General features: G+C 44.3%; 1 protein-coding gene across 6 annotated transcripts in view; it reads right to left on the minus strand.

Moving 5' to 3' along the window:
• Positions 1-18,219, minus strand: part of LOC126544308 (probable phosphorylase b kinase regulatory subunit beta) — a 95,085-nt gene that overhangs the window by 29,118 nt on the left and 47,748 nt on the right. For all 6 annotated transcript variants that reach the window (XM_072286323.1, XM_055061752.2, XM_072286321.1 and 3 more), the window contains 2 exons: positions 18,037-18,141; positions 16,644-16,726 (listed from right to left, as the gene is read on the minus strand). In XM_072286323.1, coding sequence (XP_072142424.1) covers positions 16,644-16,726; positions 18,037-18,141 — 188 coding nt within the window. The remainder of the gene's footprint in view (positions 1-16,643; positions 16,727-18,036; positions 18,142-18,219) is intronic.

Raw genomic sequence — 18,219 nt, forward strand, 5'->3', positions numbered from 1 at the left:
CCTTTCAATAAAATGACAGCTAATTTTCCCTGATTGAAGCACTAATTCCCCGAGTTTTCCTTGAGTTTTTACAGACAATTCAATATCCCTGAGAATTCCCGGTTTTCCCGGCTGGTAGACACCCCGTGGGCTGAGTGGCAGTGATGACAGAACACAGGCACATACCCAGGATTTTCTTTCGGGCGGGGCCCACCACCTCCATCATCATCATCATCATCATCATCATCATCATCATCATCATCATCACCATCACCATCACCATCACCACCACCACCACCACCACAACCACCACCACCACCACCACCACCACCACCACCACCACCACCAGCCTGTTTTATGTCCACTGCAGGACGAAGGCCTCTCCCTGCGATCTCCAATTACCCCTGTCCTGCGCCAACCGATTCCAACTAGCGCCCGCGAATTTCCCAATTTCATCGCTCCACCTAGTGTTTTGTCGTCCTCGACTGCGTTTCCCTTCTCTTGGTACCCATTCTGTAACCCTAATGGTCCAACGGTTATCTAACCGGCGCATTACATGACCTGCCCAGCTACATTTTTTCCTCTTGATGTCAATTAGAATATCGTCTATATCCGTCCGCTATCTGTTCCAAACCGCTCTCTTTCTCTCTCAATGTTATGCCTAGCAATCTTCGTTCGATCGCTCTTTGCGTGGTCCTTAACTTGCTCTCAAGTCTCTGCCCCATATGTCAGCACTGGCAAAATGCACTGATTGCACACCTTACTTTTCAATAATAATGGTAAGCTTCCAGTCAGGAGCTGGCAATGTCTGCCGTATGCGATCCAACCTATTTTTATTCTTCTGTGAATTTCCTTCTCATGATCAGGGTTCCCTGTGATTAATTGACCTAGGTAAACGTACTCCTTCACAGTCTCTAGTGGCCAACTGGTGATCCTGATCTCTTGTTCCTTTGCCCGGCTATTTATCATTATCTTCATCTTCTGCATATTAATATTCAACCCCACTCCTACACTCTCTCTGTTAAGGTCTCCAATCATTTGTTTTAACTCGTCTGCATTGTTGTTGAATAGAACAATGTCATCAGCAAACCGAAGGTTGCTGAGATATTTGCTATCGATCTTTACTCCTAAGCCTTCCCAGTTTAATAGCTTGAATTCTTCTAAGCACGCATTGAATAGCTTTGGAGAAATTGTGTCTCCCTGTCTGACCCCTTTCTCTGTACGTATCTCCCTGCTTTTCTTGTGTAGAATTAAGGTAGACTTAAGGTAGAACCTATGTAGATTTTCTTACGCGAAGGACGAGTCAGTAAGACGAGAAACTATTTACAGATTATATTTACAACAACGGTTGCAGTGCTGACCAGTTAGATTCACAGCGCGAGCCCAGTTCGTACTTCCTCCTCTTTTCTGGAGTGATGGCGCCCACGCGCCTCGTTCAAACAAACAAATACCATACGCATGTAGCAATATTTTCCAAGCTTTTTACGTAAGCGTTCTGTACTCCTTGATTACGTAGTGCCTCTATGACTGCTGGTATCTCTACTGAATCAAATGCGTTTTCGTAATCTATATAAGCCACATGGAGAGGCTTATTGTACTCTGCAGATTTCGCGATAACCTGATTGATGACATGGATGTGATCCATTGTAAAGTATCTCTTCCTGAAGCCAGCCTGTTCCCTCGGTTGACAAAATCCAGTGTTGCCCTTATTCTATTGGAGATTATTTTGGTAAATATGTTATATAATACTGGGAGCAAGCTAATGATCCTATAATTTTTCAATTCTTTAACGTCTCCTTTTTTGTGGATTAGTATAATGTCTGCATTCTTCCAGTTTTCTGGGACCCTTGCAGTCGATAGACACTTCGTATAAAGAGCCACCAGTTTTCCAAGCATTATGTCTCCTCCATCTTTGATTAAATTGACTGTTATTCCCCCTTCTCCTCCCGCTCTTCATCGTTTCATGTCTTGCAGGGCCCTTCTGACCTCATCGCTAGTTATAGGAGAGTTTCTGTATCCTGTTCATTACTGTTTCTAAGTGAGGTATCGTGACTCCTCTGGGTACTGTATACAGCTCAGCTTAGCATTTTTCCGCTGCTTTTACTATATCTTCGAGATTGCTGATGATATTATCCTTCTTATCTTTTAGTGCATACATCATGGTTTGTCCTATGCCAGGTTTCTTTTTTACTGATTTCAGGCTGCGTTCATTTTTTACAGCTTCTTCAGTCTTTGTCATGTTATAGTTTCGAATATCAGTTATTTTTGCCTTGTTGATTAGTTTTGACAGTTCCGCGAATTGCGTAACGCTGTGCGGCCGCCAGTCCCATACAACCGCGTAGAGCGCGCGACTCTGCGATTCTAGACGTACTGCGCTCACCGCGAAAGGTTAGAAAAACACCCACATAAGCAGAGCAGAGAAGTGGCTACGTGAGGCGGTTCGACCAATAACTGTAGAAGCGTCATTCAAAACAAGTAATTGTTCTCCACTTCCGGCGGCGTTTTCTCTACTTCCTTTTTAAATAAAAAGATGTTGATCCATAAATATTCTCATAAACAACGGTTAACTTTTTTATTATTCGCTTTTGCTTGCAGTTTGGTTGTTGCCTTGGCTCTCTCCCTTAGTAGATCGCTTAATTTCTCAACTCCTTGCGATTTTTGTTTCCAGTTGCCAATTTTGCACAAAAAGTGCTATACAATTAGGGAAAAACAGACGAGGTAACGGGCGACAGTCATCTTGCTTATGGGTTTAAGGGTCATTGCAGGGTTTCATGATGGACACTCTTTCACATTATTTTATTTCCCACCTCATCTAACCCATCATCATCATCATCATCAGCCTGATTACGCCCACTGCAGGGCAAAGGCCTCTCCCATACTTCTCCAACTACCCCGGTCATGTACTAATTGTGGCCATGTTGACCCTCCAAACTTCCTAATCTCATCTGCCCACCTAACTTTCTGTCGCCCCCTGCTACGCTTCCCTTCCCTCGGAATCCAGTCCGTAACCCTTAATGACCATCGGTTATCTTCCCTCCTCATTACATGTCCTGCCCATGCCCATTTCTTTTTCTTGATTTCAACTAAGATGTCATTAACGCGCGTTTGTTCCCTCACCCAATCTGCTCTTTTCTTATCCCTTAACGTTACACCTATCATTTTTCTTTCCATAGCTCGTTGCGTCGTCCTCAATTTAAGTAGAACCCTTTTCGTAAGCCTCCAGGTTTCTGCCCCGTACGTGAGTACTGGTAAGACACAGCTGTTATACACTTTTCTCTTGAGGGATAATGGCAACCTGCTGTTCATGATCTGCGAATGCCTGCCAAACGCACCCCAGCCCATTCTTATTCTTCTGATTATTTCACTCTCATGATCTGGATCAGCAGTCACTACCTGTCCTAAGTAGATGTATTCTCTTACCACTTCCAGTGCCTCGCTACCTATCGTAAACTGCTGTTCCCTTCCGAGACTGTTAAACATTACTTTAGTTTTCTGCAGATTCATTTTTAGTCCCACCCTTCTGCTCTGCCTCTCCAGATCAGTGAGCATGCATTGCAGTTGGTCCCCTGAGTTACTAAGCAAGGCAATATCATCAGCGAAGCGCAAGTTACTAAGGTATTCTCCATTTACTCTTATCCCCAATTCTTCCCAATCCAGGTCTCTGAATACCTCCTGTAAACACGCTGTGAATAGCATTGGAGAGATCGTATCTCCCTGCCTGACGCCTTTCTTTATTGGGATTTTGTTGCTTTCTTTATGGAGGAGTACAGTGGCTGTGGAGCCGCTATAGATATCTTTCAGTATTTTTACATACGGCTCGTCCACACCCTGATTCCGCAATGCCTCCATGACTGCTGAGGTTTCGACTGAATCAAACGCTTTCTCGTAATCAATGAAAGCTATATATAATGGTTGGTTATATTCCGCACATTTCTCTATCACCTGATTGATAGTGTGAATATGATCTATTGTTGAGTAGCCTTTACGGAATCCTGCCTGGTCCTTTGGTTGACGGAAGTCTAAGGTGTTCCGGATTCTATTTGCAATTACCTTAGTAAATACTTTGTAGGCAACGGACAGTAAGCTGATCGGTCTATAATTTTTCAAGTCTTTGGCGTCGCCTTTCTTATGGATTAGGATTATGTTAGCGTTCTTCCAAGATTCCGGTACGCTCGAGGTCTTGAGGCATTGCGTATAGAGGCTGGCCAGTTTTTCTAGAACAATCTGCCCACCATCCTTCAGCAAATCTGCTGTTACCTGATCCTCCCCAGCTGCCTTCCCCCTTTGTATAGCTCCCAATGCTTTCTTTACTTCTTCCGGCGTTACTTCTGGGATATCGAATTCCTCTAGGCTATTCTCTCTTCCACTATCGTCGTGGGTGCCACTGGTACTGTATAAATCTCTATAGAACTCCTCAGCCACTTGAACTATCTCATCCATATTAGTAACGATATTGCCGGCTTTGTCTCTTAATGCACACATCTGATTCTTGCCTATTCCAAGTTTCTTCTTGACTGTTTTTAGGCTTCCTCCGTTCCTGAGAGCCTGTTCAATTCTATCCATATTATAGTTCCTGATGTCCGCTGTCTTACGCTTGTTGATTAACTTAGAAAGTTCTGCCAGTTCTATTCTAGCTGTAGGATTAGAGGCTTTCATACATTGGCGTTTCTTGATCAGATCTTTCGTCTCCTGCGATAGCTTACTGGTTTCCTGTCTAACGGCGTTACCACCAACTTCTATTGCGCACTCCTTAATGATGCCCATGAGGTTGTCGTTCATTGCTTCAACACTAAGGTCCTCTTCCTGAGTTAAAGCCGAATACCTGTTCTGTAGTTTGATCCGGAATTCCTCTAGTTTCCCTCTTACCGCTAACTCATTGATTGGCTTCTTGTGTACCAGTTTCTTTCGTTCCCTCCTCAAGTCTAGGCTAATTCGAGTTCTTACCATCCTGTGGTCACTGCAGCGCACCTTGCTGAGCACGTCCACATCTTGTATGATGCCAGGGTTAGCGCAGAGTATGAAATCTATTTCATTGCTAGTCTCGCCGTTCGGGCTCCTCCATGTCCACTTTCGGTTATTCCGCTTGCGGAAGAAGGTATTCATTATCCTCATATTATTCTGTTCTGCAAACTCTACTAATACCTCCCCCCTGCTATTCCTAGTGCCTATGCCATATTCCCCCACTGCCTTGTCTCCAGCATGCTTCTTGCCTATCTTGGCATTGAAATCGCCCATCAGTATAGTGTATTTTGTTTTCACTCTACCCATCGCCGATTCCACGTCTTCGTAGAAGCTTTCGACTTCCTGGTCATCATGACTGGATGTAGGGGCGTAGACCTGTACAACCTTCATTTTGTACCTCTTATTAAGTTTCACAACAAGACATGCCACCCTCTCGTTAATGCTATAGAATTCCTGTATGTTACCAGCTATGTTCTTATTAATCAGGAATCCGACTCCTAGTTCTCGTCTCTCCGCTAAGCCCCGGTAGCACAGGACGTGCCCGCTCCTTAACACTGTATATGCTTCTTTTGGCCTCCTAACTTCACTGAGCCCTATTATATCCCATTTACTGCCCTCTAATTCTTCCAATAGCACTGCTAGACTCGCCTCACTAGATAATGTTCTTGCGTTAAACGTTGCCAGGTTCATATTCCAATGGCGGCCTGTCCGGAGCCAGGGATTCTTAGCACCCTCTGCAGCGTCGCAGGTCTGACCGCCGCCGTGGTCAGTTGCTTCGCAGCTGCTGGGGACGGAGGGCCGGGGTTTGATTGTTGTGTTCATATAGGAGGTTGTGGCCAAGTACTGCACCAGGGTGGCCAATCCTGCTCTGGTGAGGGAGTGTGTTACCGGTTCTGGTGTTACCGGTGTGTTACATCTAACCCATATCACGTGTATATGGTTCCGGGCATCTGCCAGCGTCGCGGCGAGCCGTAACTCAAAGAAATAATGAAGCAAAGGGAAAAGTTAAACGCAATTGGCGTTTTCTCCGGTCGCGACTCGTTCCATGAGAGTACAGACCAGCTGAGTAACAGCCGCATCCCTCTCCTAGTCCCAGGATCAGCCTAAACAAAGAAGGTTGAACTAACAAAAGCAACAGCTATGCGCGTGACGGTTGAATAGATGGTGACAACTGAACGCATCTCGAGTTAATCGCGCGGGTGCGGAATCTATGAGAACACTGTCCTTCACATTACAAGAGATGCCGATAACTACCGCCATCTAAAAGGAGTGAAAAAGGCAGCATAATGCTGACCGATGAACAGCTGCCAAGTCTCAACATTGATCTGGCGGCGCTTTAGGAATGTGTGAGGAGTGGTGGCGTGGGTGGGGAGGGGGGGTATGCCACTTGATTTCGGGGGGGGGGGGGGGGGGGCCCGGGCCCCCCCCCCCGTTTTGGCTTCTCTAACGATTCTCTACAATCCCCTAACTGACACCTTGACAATTAGAAGAACAATGAAAAAGTCAGACAATTACTTTTAGTTAAATAATTGAGTGTCAGGGATTAAAAATTACTGTCAGTTTCTGAACAAGACTCTAAACAACATACATTTGGCCTTATTTGCATACAATAATCAGTGTTTTCTTAAAACTTGGTGCATGATAGTTGGGACAACATGTATATTATATATACAGAACAACTTCTAACCTAAAAAACTCAACACACATTTAGCATGAATCCGTGTCATCTCTAGCAATGGAATTCATACCGACTAACTCTGTAAATATTTTTTAGTTATTTTTCTTTTGAATTATGTAAGCCGACAGCTCGTTACACACTGCACAAGCAGTTCGTAAATAAACAGGTTAATTTCATAACAATATACTGGAAAGCAGCAAGGGAAAAAAAAAATAGCATGGGGTGTGTTTGCTCTTTATCAGCCTACTGTGATGTATGAAATGAGAAAGACATTCTAGTGGTTCTGTGAGCGAAGCATTATTTGTATGATACAGTATGCACTAATGGGTTGTTTCGTGGATGAGAGCAGAGATTCGTATTGCTGCGAGAAAACAAATTTGGTGGCAAAATATAACATTATACACGCTATACTCTTGATTAGCACTATTGTTGCGATGAATACGTCAGAAAAAATTCCAGAAGTCTTTACAAAAGACATAGCATGGGGCCAGCTGCATTCCGAGAGCTAAAGACAAGAGAAGCAACAAAGCAATCTTGGAAAAAGAGGAAGAAGAAATTCTTTTTGCTTCTAAAGCTTCTAAAGCCTACATAAAGCAAAAATTAACATAAATGGAGGTTCACTAAGAGATCTAGCTTAGATACTGCAGGTACAAATTAGTAAATCAAGGAAGTTGTCATCACACTTTAAAGAAACTTGTACTAACACAAGCTGCAAAAAATACCCTGCATTTATTACAGCAAGGTTTCAAGTTTTTCAATGGTTGTGATAGTTTTTGAAGGTTTTCTCCAATTCAAATGTATTTCTATACAGGCTGTCCCAGCTAACGTTAGCCAAGCTCTTAAAAATAAAATATAGAATATATAAGGATGGACAGGCCGCCATTGGAATCTGAACCTGGCAATGTTTAACGCTAGCACGTTATCTAGTGAGGCGAATCTAGCAGTGCTATTGGAGGAATTAGAGGGCAGCCAATGGGATATAATAGGGCTCAGTGAAGTTAGGAGGACAAAAGAAGCATATACAGTGCTAAAAAGCGGGCACGTCCTGTGCTACCGGGGCTTAGCGGAGAGACGAGAACTAGGAGTCGGATTCCTGATTAATAAGAATATAGCTGGTAAAATACAGGAACTCTATAGTATTAATGAGAGGGTGGCAGGTCTTGTTGTGAAACTTAATAAGAGGTACAAATTGAAGGTCGTACAGGTCTACGCCCCTACATCCAGTCACGATGACGAGGAAGTCGAAAGCTTCTATGAAGACGTGGAATCGGTGATGGCTAAAGTCAAAACAAAATACACTGTACTGATGGGCGACTTGAATGCCAAGGTAGGCAAGAAGCAGGCTGGAGACAAGTCAGTGGGAGAATATGGCATAGGCACTAGGAATAGCAGGGGAGAGCTATTAGTAGACTTTGCAGAACAGAATAATATGCGGATAATGAATACCTTCTTCCGCAAGCGAGATAGCCGTAAGTGGACGTGGAGGAGTCCGAATGGCGAGACTAGAAATGAAATAGACCTTATACTCTGCGCTAACCCTGGCATCATACAAGATGTGGACGTGCTTGCCAAGGTGCGCTGCAGTGACCATAGGATGGTAAGAACTCGAATTAGCCTAGACCTGAGGAGGGAACGGAAGAAACTGGTACATAAGAAGCCGATCAATGAGTTAGCAGTAAGAGGGAAAATAGAGGAATTCCGGATCAAGCTACAGTACAGGTATTCGGTTTTAACTCAAGAAGAGGACCTTATGTTTAAACAACGAACGACAACCTTATGGGCATCATTAAGGAGTGTGCAATAGAAGTCGGTGGTAACTCCATTAGACAGGATAACAGTAAGCTATCGCAGGAGATGAAAGATCTGATCAAGAAACGCTAATGTATGAAAGCCTCTAACCCTACAGCTAGAATAGAACTGGCAGAACTTTCCAAGTTAATCAACAAGCGTAAGACAGCTGAAATAAGGGAGTATAATATGGATAGAATTGAACATGCTCTCAGGGATGAAGGAAGAAAAAGACGACGAAGAAGACAACGAGTGATAGGCTCGCTTCCGAACGCCCGTCTGTAATTTTAAGTCTTTTTTAGCAAGTGTAGAGCGCGTTTTTACTCTTTGTGCCTCTCTTTCACCGAACGTCGGCCTGGGGGTCACCGTCCTGCGAGAGAAGCACAGCAAGCGGCTCCCGAAGCGCACCGGACCGAAGCAGCGCGGCGAGCCTCCGCCGTCGGCCGCCCTTCGTCATGCTCTGATGGCATCCGTCGCAAGCAATCAGCAATCAGGTCAGCACGTTGCTTCTGTAGACCACAGAGAAGATGAGCAAGCAAGGAAAAGGCTACGTGAAGATGACATCGACACAAGGGAATCTGCAGGAGACAACGAAGAGATGGACCAGACAGCCTTCACTGTTGTCTCTTACAAAAAGAAAAGAGCCGTAGGTGTTCCTGTTATATTCAAGCCAACTCAGCCTGACAGCAGCTTATGGAAAGTAAACCCAAATCTTCTGGCTTCTGCGGTCGTGACAACAGCCCAAGAAAAGATACTCAGCCACCGTCTCAACAAGGATGGCAGCCTCATGGTGACAGTGTCTACACTTGTGCAGCCAATCGTCTCCTCACAGTGACAGATCTATCGGGTATTCCTGTAGAAGCTCGAGTTCCATACTCCTACTCTGCCACGTACGGGAGGATACAGAACGTTCCTGTTGAGTACTCAGATGACGACCTCAAGGAGTATTTGAGCGAACGAGGAGTCATATCTGCTAAAAGGCAAGTTTTCTACGTCCCTAACGAAGATGGTGTAGTAACGGAAACCCGAAGACGCTCGGTCATCCTGGAATTCTCTAAGGACGCCCCTTTACCAAACCGAGTGTCGCTTGGATTCTGCAGTTATACTGTGACGGAATACATGGGGTCTGCTACTCAATGTTTCAGATGTCAAAGACATGGACATATAGCGAAATATTGTAAAGGCCCCATCCGCTGCAAGATATGCGCTGGTTCACATACGCATAAGGAGTGTACGTCACATTCCCAGCCTCGGTGTGCAAACTGTGGAGCTGAGCATGCTGCGTCATACGGAGGGTGTCCTAAGAAGAAATCAGCCACTCTTGCACGGACGATGGAGCAAATCCAAGGAAAAGTGCGCAAACGACGAGAACCACCACCGAATCCGGATGTGATGTATACATCTACAAACCAAAAGCAACACGACACGGTGCAGCGCAGCGACACGGCTTTGAAAAAGTCCTACGCCTCAGTCGTGAAAGAAAACCAGCAAAGGCCTTCAACTGCAAGGAATCCATCAAAGCCCTCAAGTGATATAACCTCAAGCCCACGACAGCAACAAGTATCCTCAAGGTCGCAGCAGAAGAACAGGAAGAACCAAGAAAAGTTGTTAGATGGTAGCACTGCAAATGAGATATCAAGTATGCTGATTCCCATGATGTTCGCCGCAATCAAGGCTATTCTCCGTGCCAGCCCATCGTTTAAGAGCATCCCTGAAATAGAGGCCATCCTGGCTTTGGAACCGCTAGTGTCGTCTTCTTTCACAGCGCAAAGCCGTGATTCTTCGCAGTAGCAACGATGGCTTCGCCAACAATCGTCTCACAAGCGGTGTCCACCAACAAACAATTCCGCACATGTACTATATTCCAGTGGAACGCTCGCGGCTTGCGCTCGAAGTTAGCAGACTTTAAGCATCTTACGCGAGTGTACCGATTCCCTTTTTAGTCATTTCCGAGTCTCGCGTCGACGAGCACTTTAGGATAAAGGGGTATTATTTTCATCATTCAAGGCGACAAAATGGAATTAGCCGACTGCTCGTTGGATTTCGCAACGACATACCTGCCTCTGCGATTGACGTAGCACCACATGACAAGAACAAATATATTTGCGCAACCACAGTGATTGCATCCAAAGTGTTTACCCTGATCGGCGTCTACTTGGAACCAGGATCACCTTTCGACGTGACAAGATTGGAAAACTTGTTGACAAACACTCAGTCTCCACATATTATTTGTGGCGATTTCAACGCACATAACGAGATCTGGGGCAGTTCACATACATGTGCTTGGGGTGCCAAGCTGGCGAAGCTTTTCGCAAAATACAATATAGAGCCCTTGAACAATGGCAGCATAACATACCTGAAAAATCCGACGACTGTTAGCTGCATTGACGTCACATTCGTATCAAGTCAAGTGGCCCCTATGTTCGGATGGTGTACAGATTTCGAGACTCGAGGTAGTGATCACTACCCGATCCTAATCTCTGCCCTTCATTTTCGTACGTCGCCCAGAAAAGTGAAACTGAAGTCGGTAGACTGGGAAGCTTACACAGCAGCCGTAGACAAAGGAATCACAGCCTCAACTACGAATACGGAAATAATACTGACAATAGCTCATTGCCTCAAACAAAGTACCCGCTCTGCCAGTAAGCATTGTAATGTACCAACAAACGACGAGGAATTTGAAAGGTTATGTGCCATTCGAAGGCGTGCCGAAAGGAAGGCTCTACGTACGAAGAATATCGAAGACCTCAGAACTTGTCGACGGGCACAAAGACATATACGACGTTACCTCACCAAACTGGACCGAAAAAGGTGGAGGGACTTTTGTGAGACACTGGACATACGACAACCGCTAAGCAAAATCTGGCGAGTCGTCAGAGGCATTTGCAAAGAGCCGCAACAGCTGTATCCTTTTATCGCCCTCTCATTACATGAGCGCGCATCCCTGAAAGAGGTGGCAGAGCAGTACTGCAGGCTCCTTTCCAACGGGGCACAACCTTTGGGGCAAATTGCAAGTCGTCAGCCTACTCCACCTCGAGCTACCCTTCCTGACTTAGAATTACCATTCACCATCGAAGAGCTCACGGCAGCAATCGGCGACGTAAACAAGCGATCATCACCTGGCCATGACGGCGTGAGCTATGAAGCGCTCGCAAATCTATGCCACACATCTCGCCTACGCCTTCTGGAGTGCTACAACGCCTCATGGATAACTGGGGAGGTTCCTACGGAATGGAAGCTTGCGAAAGTCATTCCTATATTGAAACCAGCGAAGCAGCCAACAAATTACGCCTCCTTCAAACCCATATTTCTGCTTAGCTGCGTAGGGAAGCTATTCGAAAAAATGATCTACAAACGACTAAATTGGTTCCTGGAAACTGCAAAAGTTTACCCGGAGGAAATGAATGGCTTCCGGCAAAATAGATCTGCAATTGATAATGTCATTGCTTTGATCTCATCAATTGAAGAGGAATTGGTCTCTGGAAACATACCTACTGCATTATTTTTAGACATTAAGGCAGCATATGATTCGGTCTATCATAAAGCAATACTTGACGCTTTGGAAATCCTTGGTCTTGGAGGACGGCTCTACGCATGGATTGAAGACTATCTTCAAGGACGCCAACTTCTCATGTGTACCCCGGATGGCCCCACGGCGCTTTATGCCGTCGAGAAAGGAGTGCCGCAAGGAGCTGTGTTAAGCCCGGTATTATTTAATTTAGTCCTCATCCATCTGAAAAGAAACCTGCCCCCTGGCGTCAAAATCACACTGTATGCGGACGACATCTGCATTTGGAGTGCGGCGCGTTCCCGCAGTACCACCCAACAACGCATCCAGAGAGCGCTAGCAAATATATCGGCCTACCTAAATCCAAGGGGTCTGAAATTGCCCCCGACAAAAGCGTTGCCATGGCTTTCATGCGGAGGTGTATGGAAAAATACCCACTAGTGTTGGGTGGTCGTGCCCTTCCATACGTCAAGACGCAAAGGTTTCTTGGAGTGACGATCGATAGGAACCTCACATGGTCGCCCCAAGTGAAAAAACTGAGTGAGAAGATTTCCTCGGCTTCGCACGTATTCCGATTTTTAGCCGGATCACAGTGGGGCAGCAACTGTAGATCAATGGTGCTCCTCCATAAGGCCTACGTCGACGGAACACTACGATATTACCTCCCGATCCTGCACAAAATATCTCCCACAAGCAAGAGAAAACTCGAGGCAGCACGAAACAACTGCCTTCGCATATGTCTTGGCCTTCCGAAGGGGTCGTCCCGCTCAGGGACTGTAGCAGAAGCTGGATGCCTGCCTCTGGAAGTGCTATGTTCGCAGGAGACACTTCGGATACACCTCCGCCACGTCATTCATACGAAGACTCACTTTTTAAAGGATATTTCCAGAACCCGTGCTACATCTAGCTTTGGGCAGGCCGTCGGAAGCATATCTATTTCGGTTCCTGCTCAGGCGTCACAAATTATGCCGCGAAACATTTCACCATGGACACTGTCCCCACTGGAAATCGTGCCATATATACCTGGAATCAGTGCGAAAAAGAAAATGCCTCAAGCAGCGACTTATCAGATAGCTTTAGAATATATGCACAAAGAATACGCAGCCGCAACGCACATTTTCACAGATGGCTCTAAAACTCCACATGGTTCATCATGCGGACTTTTTGTAACCTCTACAGGGCAACGATTCTCGTTTCGTCTTGAGCGAGCGACATCATCTACTTCAGCGGAGCTATATGGAATTAAGGAGGCCCTTGTGTATGTACTTCGACAGCAGCCGCCAAAGACATGGGTGATTTTCACAGACTCAAAAGCAGCCCTACAATGTATCTGGAACAGGCACAAGCGTTGCAATAATCAACCAGCAGCATTTGACATTGCTTATCTTCACCACAGGGCTAAGATTGCTGGTCATTGCCTAAAGTTCCAGTGGATACCTGGCCATGCCGGCATTTCGGGAAATGAAAGAGCGGACGAAGCCGCCAGAAATGGACTCCAATACCGCAAGTTCAAAAGAACATATTTTACAAAGGCCGACGCTTCAAACATGGCAAAAAAATATGCCTATCAAGAAAAAGACCGCATCTTGAATCTGCCACTTCACCAAGATAACTTCCTACGTTACATTGACCCAGAAATGAGACCGAAAATTCCACGACCACTTCCTCGACACTTAGAGACATTGTACCATCGTCTTCGACTGAACGTGGCATACACGAACAATTATCTGTACCGCATAGGACTTATCACTAACCCATACTGTGATAACTGTTGCAACTTAGAGACAATTGAGCACATATTACTAGAATGCCCCGCGTACCGCGACGAGAGACAATTTTTTGAGCACCAAATGGACATGATTTGCCACGAACCGTTAACGTTACCGAGAGACTAAAGTAATGTCCAATGCCCGGCCCTTCAAAACAGCTACGGGTTTTGGATTTATTGTTCAATTACCTGACAGAAATTGGTCAAATAGGAAAGCTTTAAAAATTGCATCCTTCCTATACAAAAGCTTAAATTTACCCGCCATGTCACCTGTAAATATTAGTATCAGGTCCACTCGGACATTTCATATTTACTTTTATCCTTTTTTTCTCCAACTCTTTTCTGGAATCTTTTAATCCCATTCCCCATCCCTATACAGAGTAGCATGCCAGTGGTTATATACGCGCCGGCAAAATTCTCTGCTTTTCTAATAAAGAGCCCTCTCTCTCTCTCTCTCTCAGGAACGGAGGAAGCCTAAAAGCAGTGAAGAAGAAACTAGGAATAGGCAAGAATCAGATGTATGCGTTAAGAGACAAAGCCGGAAATATCATTACTAACATGGATGAGATAGTTGAAGTGGCTGAGGAGTTCTATAGAGATTCATACAGTGCCAGTGGCACCCACAACGATAATGGACGAGAGAATAGTCTAGAGGAATTTGAAATCCCACAAGTAACGCCAGAAGCAGTAAAGAAAGCCTTGGGAGCTATGCAAAGGGGGAAGGCAGCTGGGGAGGATCAGGTAACAGCAGATTTGTTGAAGGATAGTGGGCAGATTGTTCTAGAAAAACTGGCCACCCTGTATACGCAATGCCTCATGACCTCGAGCGTACCGGAATCTTGGAAGAACGCTAACATAATCCTAATCCATAAGAAAGGGGACGCCAAAGACTAAAGAAATTATAGACCGATCAGCTTACTGTTCGCTGCTTACAAAGTATTTACTAAGGTAATCGCAAACAGAATCAGGAACACCTTAGACATCTGTCAACCAAAGGACCAGGCAGGATTCCGTAAAGGCTACTCAACAATAGACCATATCCACACTATCAATCAGGTGATAGAGAAATCTGCGGAATATAACCACCCTTATATATAGCTTTCATTTGTTACGAGAAAGCGTTTGATTCAGTCGAAACCTCAGCAGTCACGGAGGCATTACGGAATCAGGGTGTAGACGAGCCGTATGTAAAAATACTGAAAGATATCTATAGCCGCTCCACAGCCACCGTAGTCCTCCATAAAGAAAGCAACAAAATCCCAATAAAAAAAGGCGTCAGGCAGGGAGATATGATCTCTCCAATGCTATTCACAGCGTGTTTACAGGAGGTATTCAAAGACCTGGATTGGGAAGAATTGGGGATAAGAGTTAATGGAGAATACCTTAGTAACTTGCGATTCGCTGATGATATTGCATTGCTTAGTAACTCAGGGGACCAATTGCAATGCATGCTCACTGACCTGGAGAGGCAAAGCAGAAGAGTGGGTCTAAAAAATTAATCTGCAGAAAACTAAAGTAATGTTCAACAGTCTCGGAAGAGAACAGCAATTTACAATAGGTAGCGAGGCACTGGAAGTGGTAAGGGAATACATCTACTTAGGGCAGGTAGTGACCGTGGATCCGGATCATGAGACTGAAATAATCAGAAGAATAAGAATGGGCTGGGGTGCGTTTGGCAGGTATTCTCAGATTGTGAACAGCAGGTTGCCATTATCTCTCAAGAGAAAAGTGTATAATAGCTGTGTCTTACCAGTACTCACCTACGGAGCAGAAACCTGGAGCCTTACGAAAAGGGTTCTACTTAAATTGAGGACGATGCAACGAGCTATGGAAAGAAGAATGATGGGTGTAACGTTGAGGGATAAGAAAAGAGCAGATTGGGTGAGGGAACAAACGCGAGTTAATGACATCTTAGTTGAAATCAAGAAAAAGAAATGGGTATGGGCAGTACATGTAATGAGGAGGGAAGATAACCGATGGTCATTAAGGGTTACGGACTGGATTCCAAGGGAAAGGAAGCGTAGCAGGGGGCGGCAGAAAGTTAGGTGGGCAGATGAGATTAAGAAGTTTGCAGGGACGACATGGCCACAATTCTGACATGACCGGGGTAGTTGGAGAAGTATGGGAGAGGCCTTTGCCCTGCAGTGGTCGTAACCAGGCTGATGATGATGATGATACAAGGATGCAACCAATGGCATTCTGTCAATGTGACATACCACGCCAGGAGGATTTTTTTCATAACTATCAATAATTAGATGAGATTAATTAATAAACTTTTTAATTACTGAGTTCAGGGTACATTTTTGATATAAAAGTAATAATTGTGTTTTAAAACACCTGCTTCAGTTGTTTTGGTGTGCTATGTCTCGCGTAATGATTTCTTTCTGCATTATAAGGAAATGCGAAACTATGTAAATAGCCGCATGATTATGCACTTCAGGTGCTACTCCCAGGCGTCCTTGCATTCTAGGCTTTACTGGGAAGAATTAACTCTGCTCAATGCCTTTGTCCTCCTCTTCAACGCTCAAGTTCATTAATTAATCTCAGGTAATTATTGACAATGCTATTATAAAAAGACCCTCCTGGTGCAGTATGCCACTGCTGACAGAATACCATTGGTTGCGTCCTCTTACATTTTATATTTCATTTTTAAAAGCTTGGCTAATGTTACCTGGGACACCCTGTATAGTTATAATATATACCCATAGCTATGGTGATATGTTACCATAACTGCATACATATGTGATATGTTACCATTTCAGTTTATAAAATCACGTGTTTCTTTAGAAATTTCAGGTTTCTTTGGGCATTTCTGGCACAAACAAAGATGTGTCTAATTTTATCACAACAAAACGAAAATTCATGCGGTACAGGGCTAAAGCTGCAGAGAAAATTATCTTGTATTTAGTTACCAGCCATAACAGTTACAAATCCAAAGAATTGATCAGAAAATGACACACCTCATATTGTCTTCTCTGATAACAATGGCAAGCGTGGGCCTACCAGACATGCGCCAGTACTTTCCAACAAACGTCAGCTCATTCTGGAGAAAGGAAAAGAGAACAAACTTGTAAATGCCCATGTGTCAGAATGTAAACTCTTGCAACAAGAAAACAAATGACACATTCAAGGCAGTGTGCATCATGTAAATTAATACTCCTTTTCATATTAAACAGGTGACGCTGTGAAAGCTATGCAACTACTAGCAGTATGGACCTAGAAATATATAGCTCCACATATTTCGTGGTGAACTGGTTTTTGATACACAACATGTTCCACTGAATAACTTCATGCAAAAAAACTTTAACAGATAGAGCTAGTGTTTCATCAAATATGTAGTGCTTGCATACTGTTTTTTGTTTTGTTTTGGCTTTTAGTAAGCCACACACAATGTTTTCCTCATGAGTGTATTGTGGAAACAAACATGTCTCTGCGCTCGTTCCTCAGTAAATACGCTCAGATATATGCAACCTCTTCCATGCAATAATTTTTTCATATGTTGCGATTACAACATACAAAATCATTGTTACTCCAAATGATGCAACACATTCTTATGTCCGGATTTCATGTGGCATGCAATATTTTTTGGTCCCAAGTCCAGGCAATATGAAAAGTAACTCTAGCCTCCAATGCATTGCCTGGTATGTGTGAAACTGAGTACGGTGAATATCAGCTACCATGCTCTTCCTTCCCCACTCATTTTCCAATAATTTCATGCTTTTTCACGCAGCAAAAGTGCCAGTTGTAAAAATAAACAAACCAACAAAGATGAAAAAAAAAAAAAAATGACTGGGCAGGGTGGTGTACAAGGCATGAGACATCCCATCATGCACAGCAAGACCTGACTTGAAGCCTAGCAAATGTGAAAAAAAATTACTCCACATAAGAATGAAATAAGTGCTTCAAGATAGACCCAGTATTTCACTGTGCCTCTAATTGCACCTTTAGCCACATTTTCGAAGCTACCACATGCCCAGTACTGCATAATATTTCCAAACGCAATATCTCTTGCACTGAAGGATCACTGGTACACCAGCACTGCAGAGTCATCGTTCTTATAACAAAGGTTCAGCGTTTTCAGTTTTTATTTGCAGAACATTAGGCATACTAAGATTGGTAAGCCAGAAAAGATGCAAATACAAAAGACAGCTGGCACCAACACCTTGATCTTTCGGTACCATTTCATTGTGCTATTGTAGATATTAACATCAGACTCCTAGGTATTGAGCTGCCTAGCTAGTGCTTAGCAGAATAAACTCCCCGCCACAGCCTCTGAGCTGGCGTGGTGGGTAGTACATGCAAATACTTTGCTACCAGTTTACATTACTAGTGAACACAAAAGTATTTAAGTACCTTTATATCATCGATGAGTAGAGCCATGTCATGTGAGAGGTAGAAGTCGTTGACCTCAAAGATAAGCGGATAGCACAACACCGTCTGCCCACATATTCGATACAGCTGCAGAGAAAGATCATAACAGCTGGAAATGTGGTGCAATAAAATGATGCAAAGGCCAAAGTACTGAAGATTCTTCAC

Source organism: Dermacentor andersoni, chromosome 1 (genome assembly GCF_023375885.2).
Source record: "Dermacentor andersoni chromosome 1, qqDerAnde1_hic_scaffold, whole genome shotgun sequence".
Taxonomy (NCBI): Eukaryota; Metazoa; Arthropoda; class Arachnida; order Ixodida; family Ixodidae; genus Dermacentor; species Dermacentor andersoni.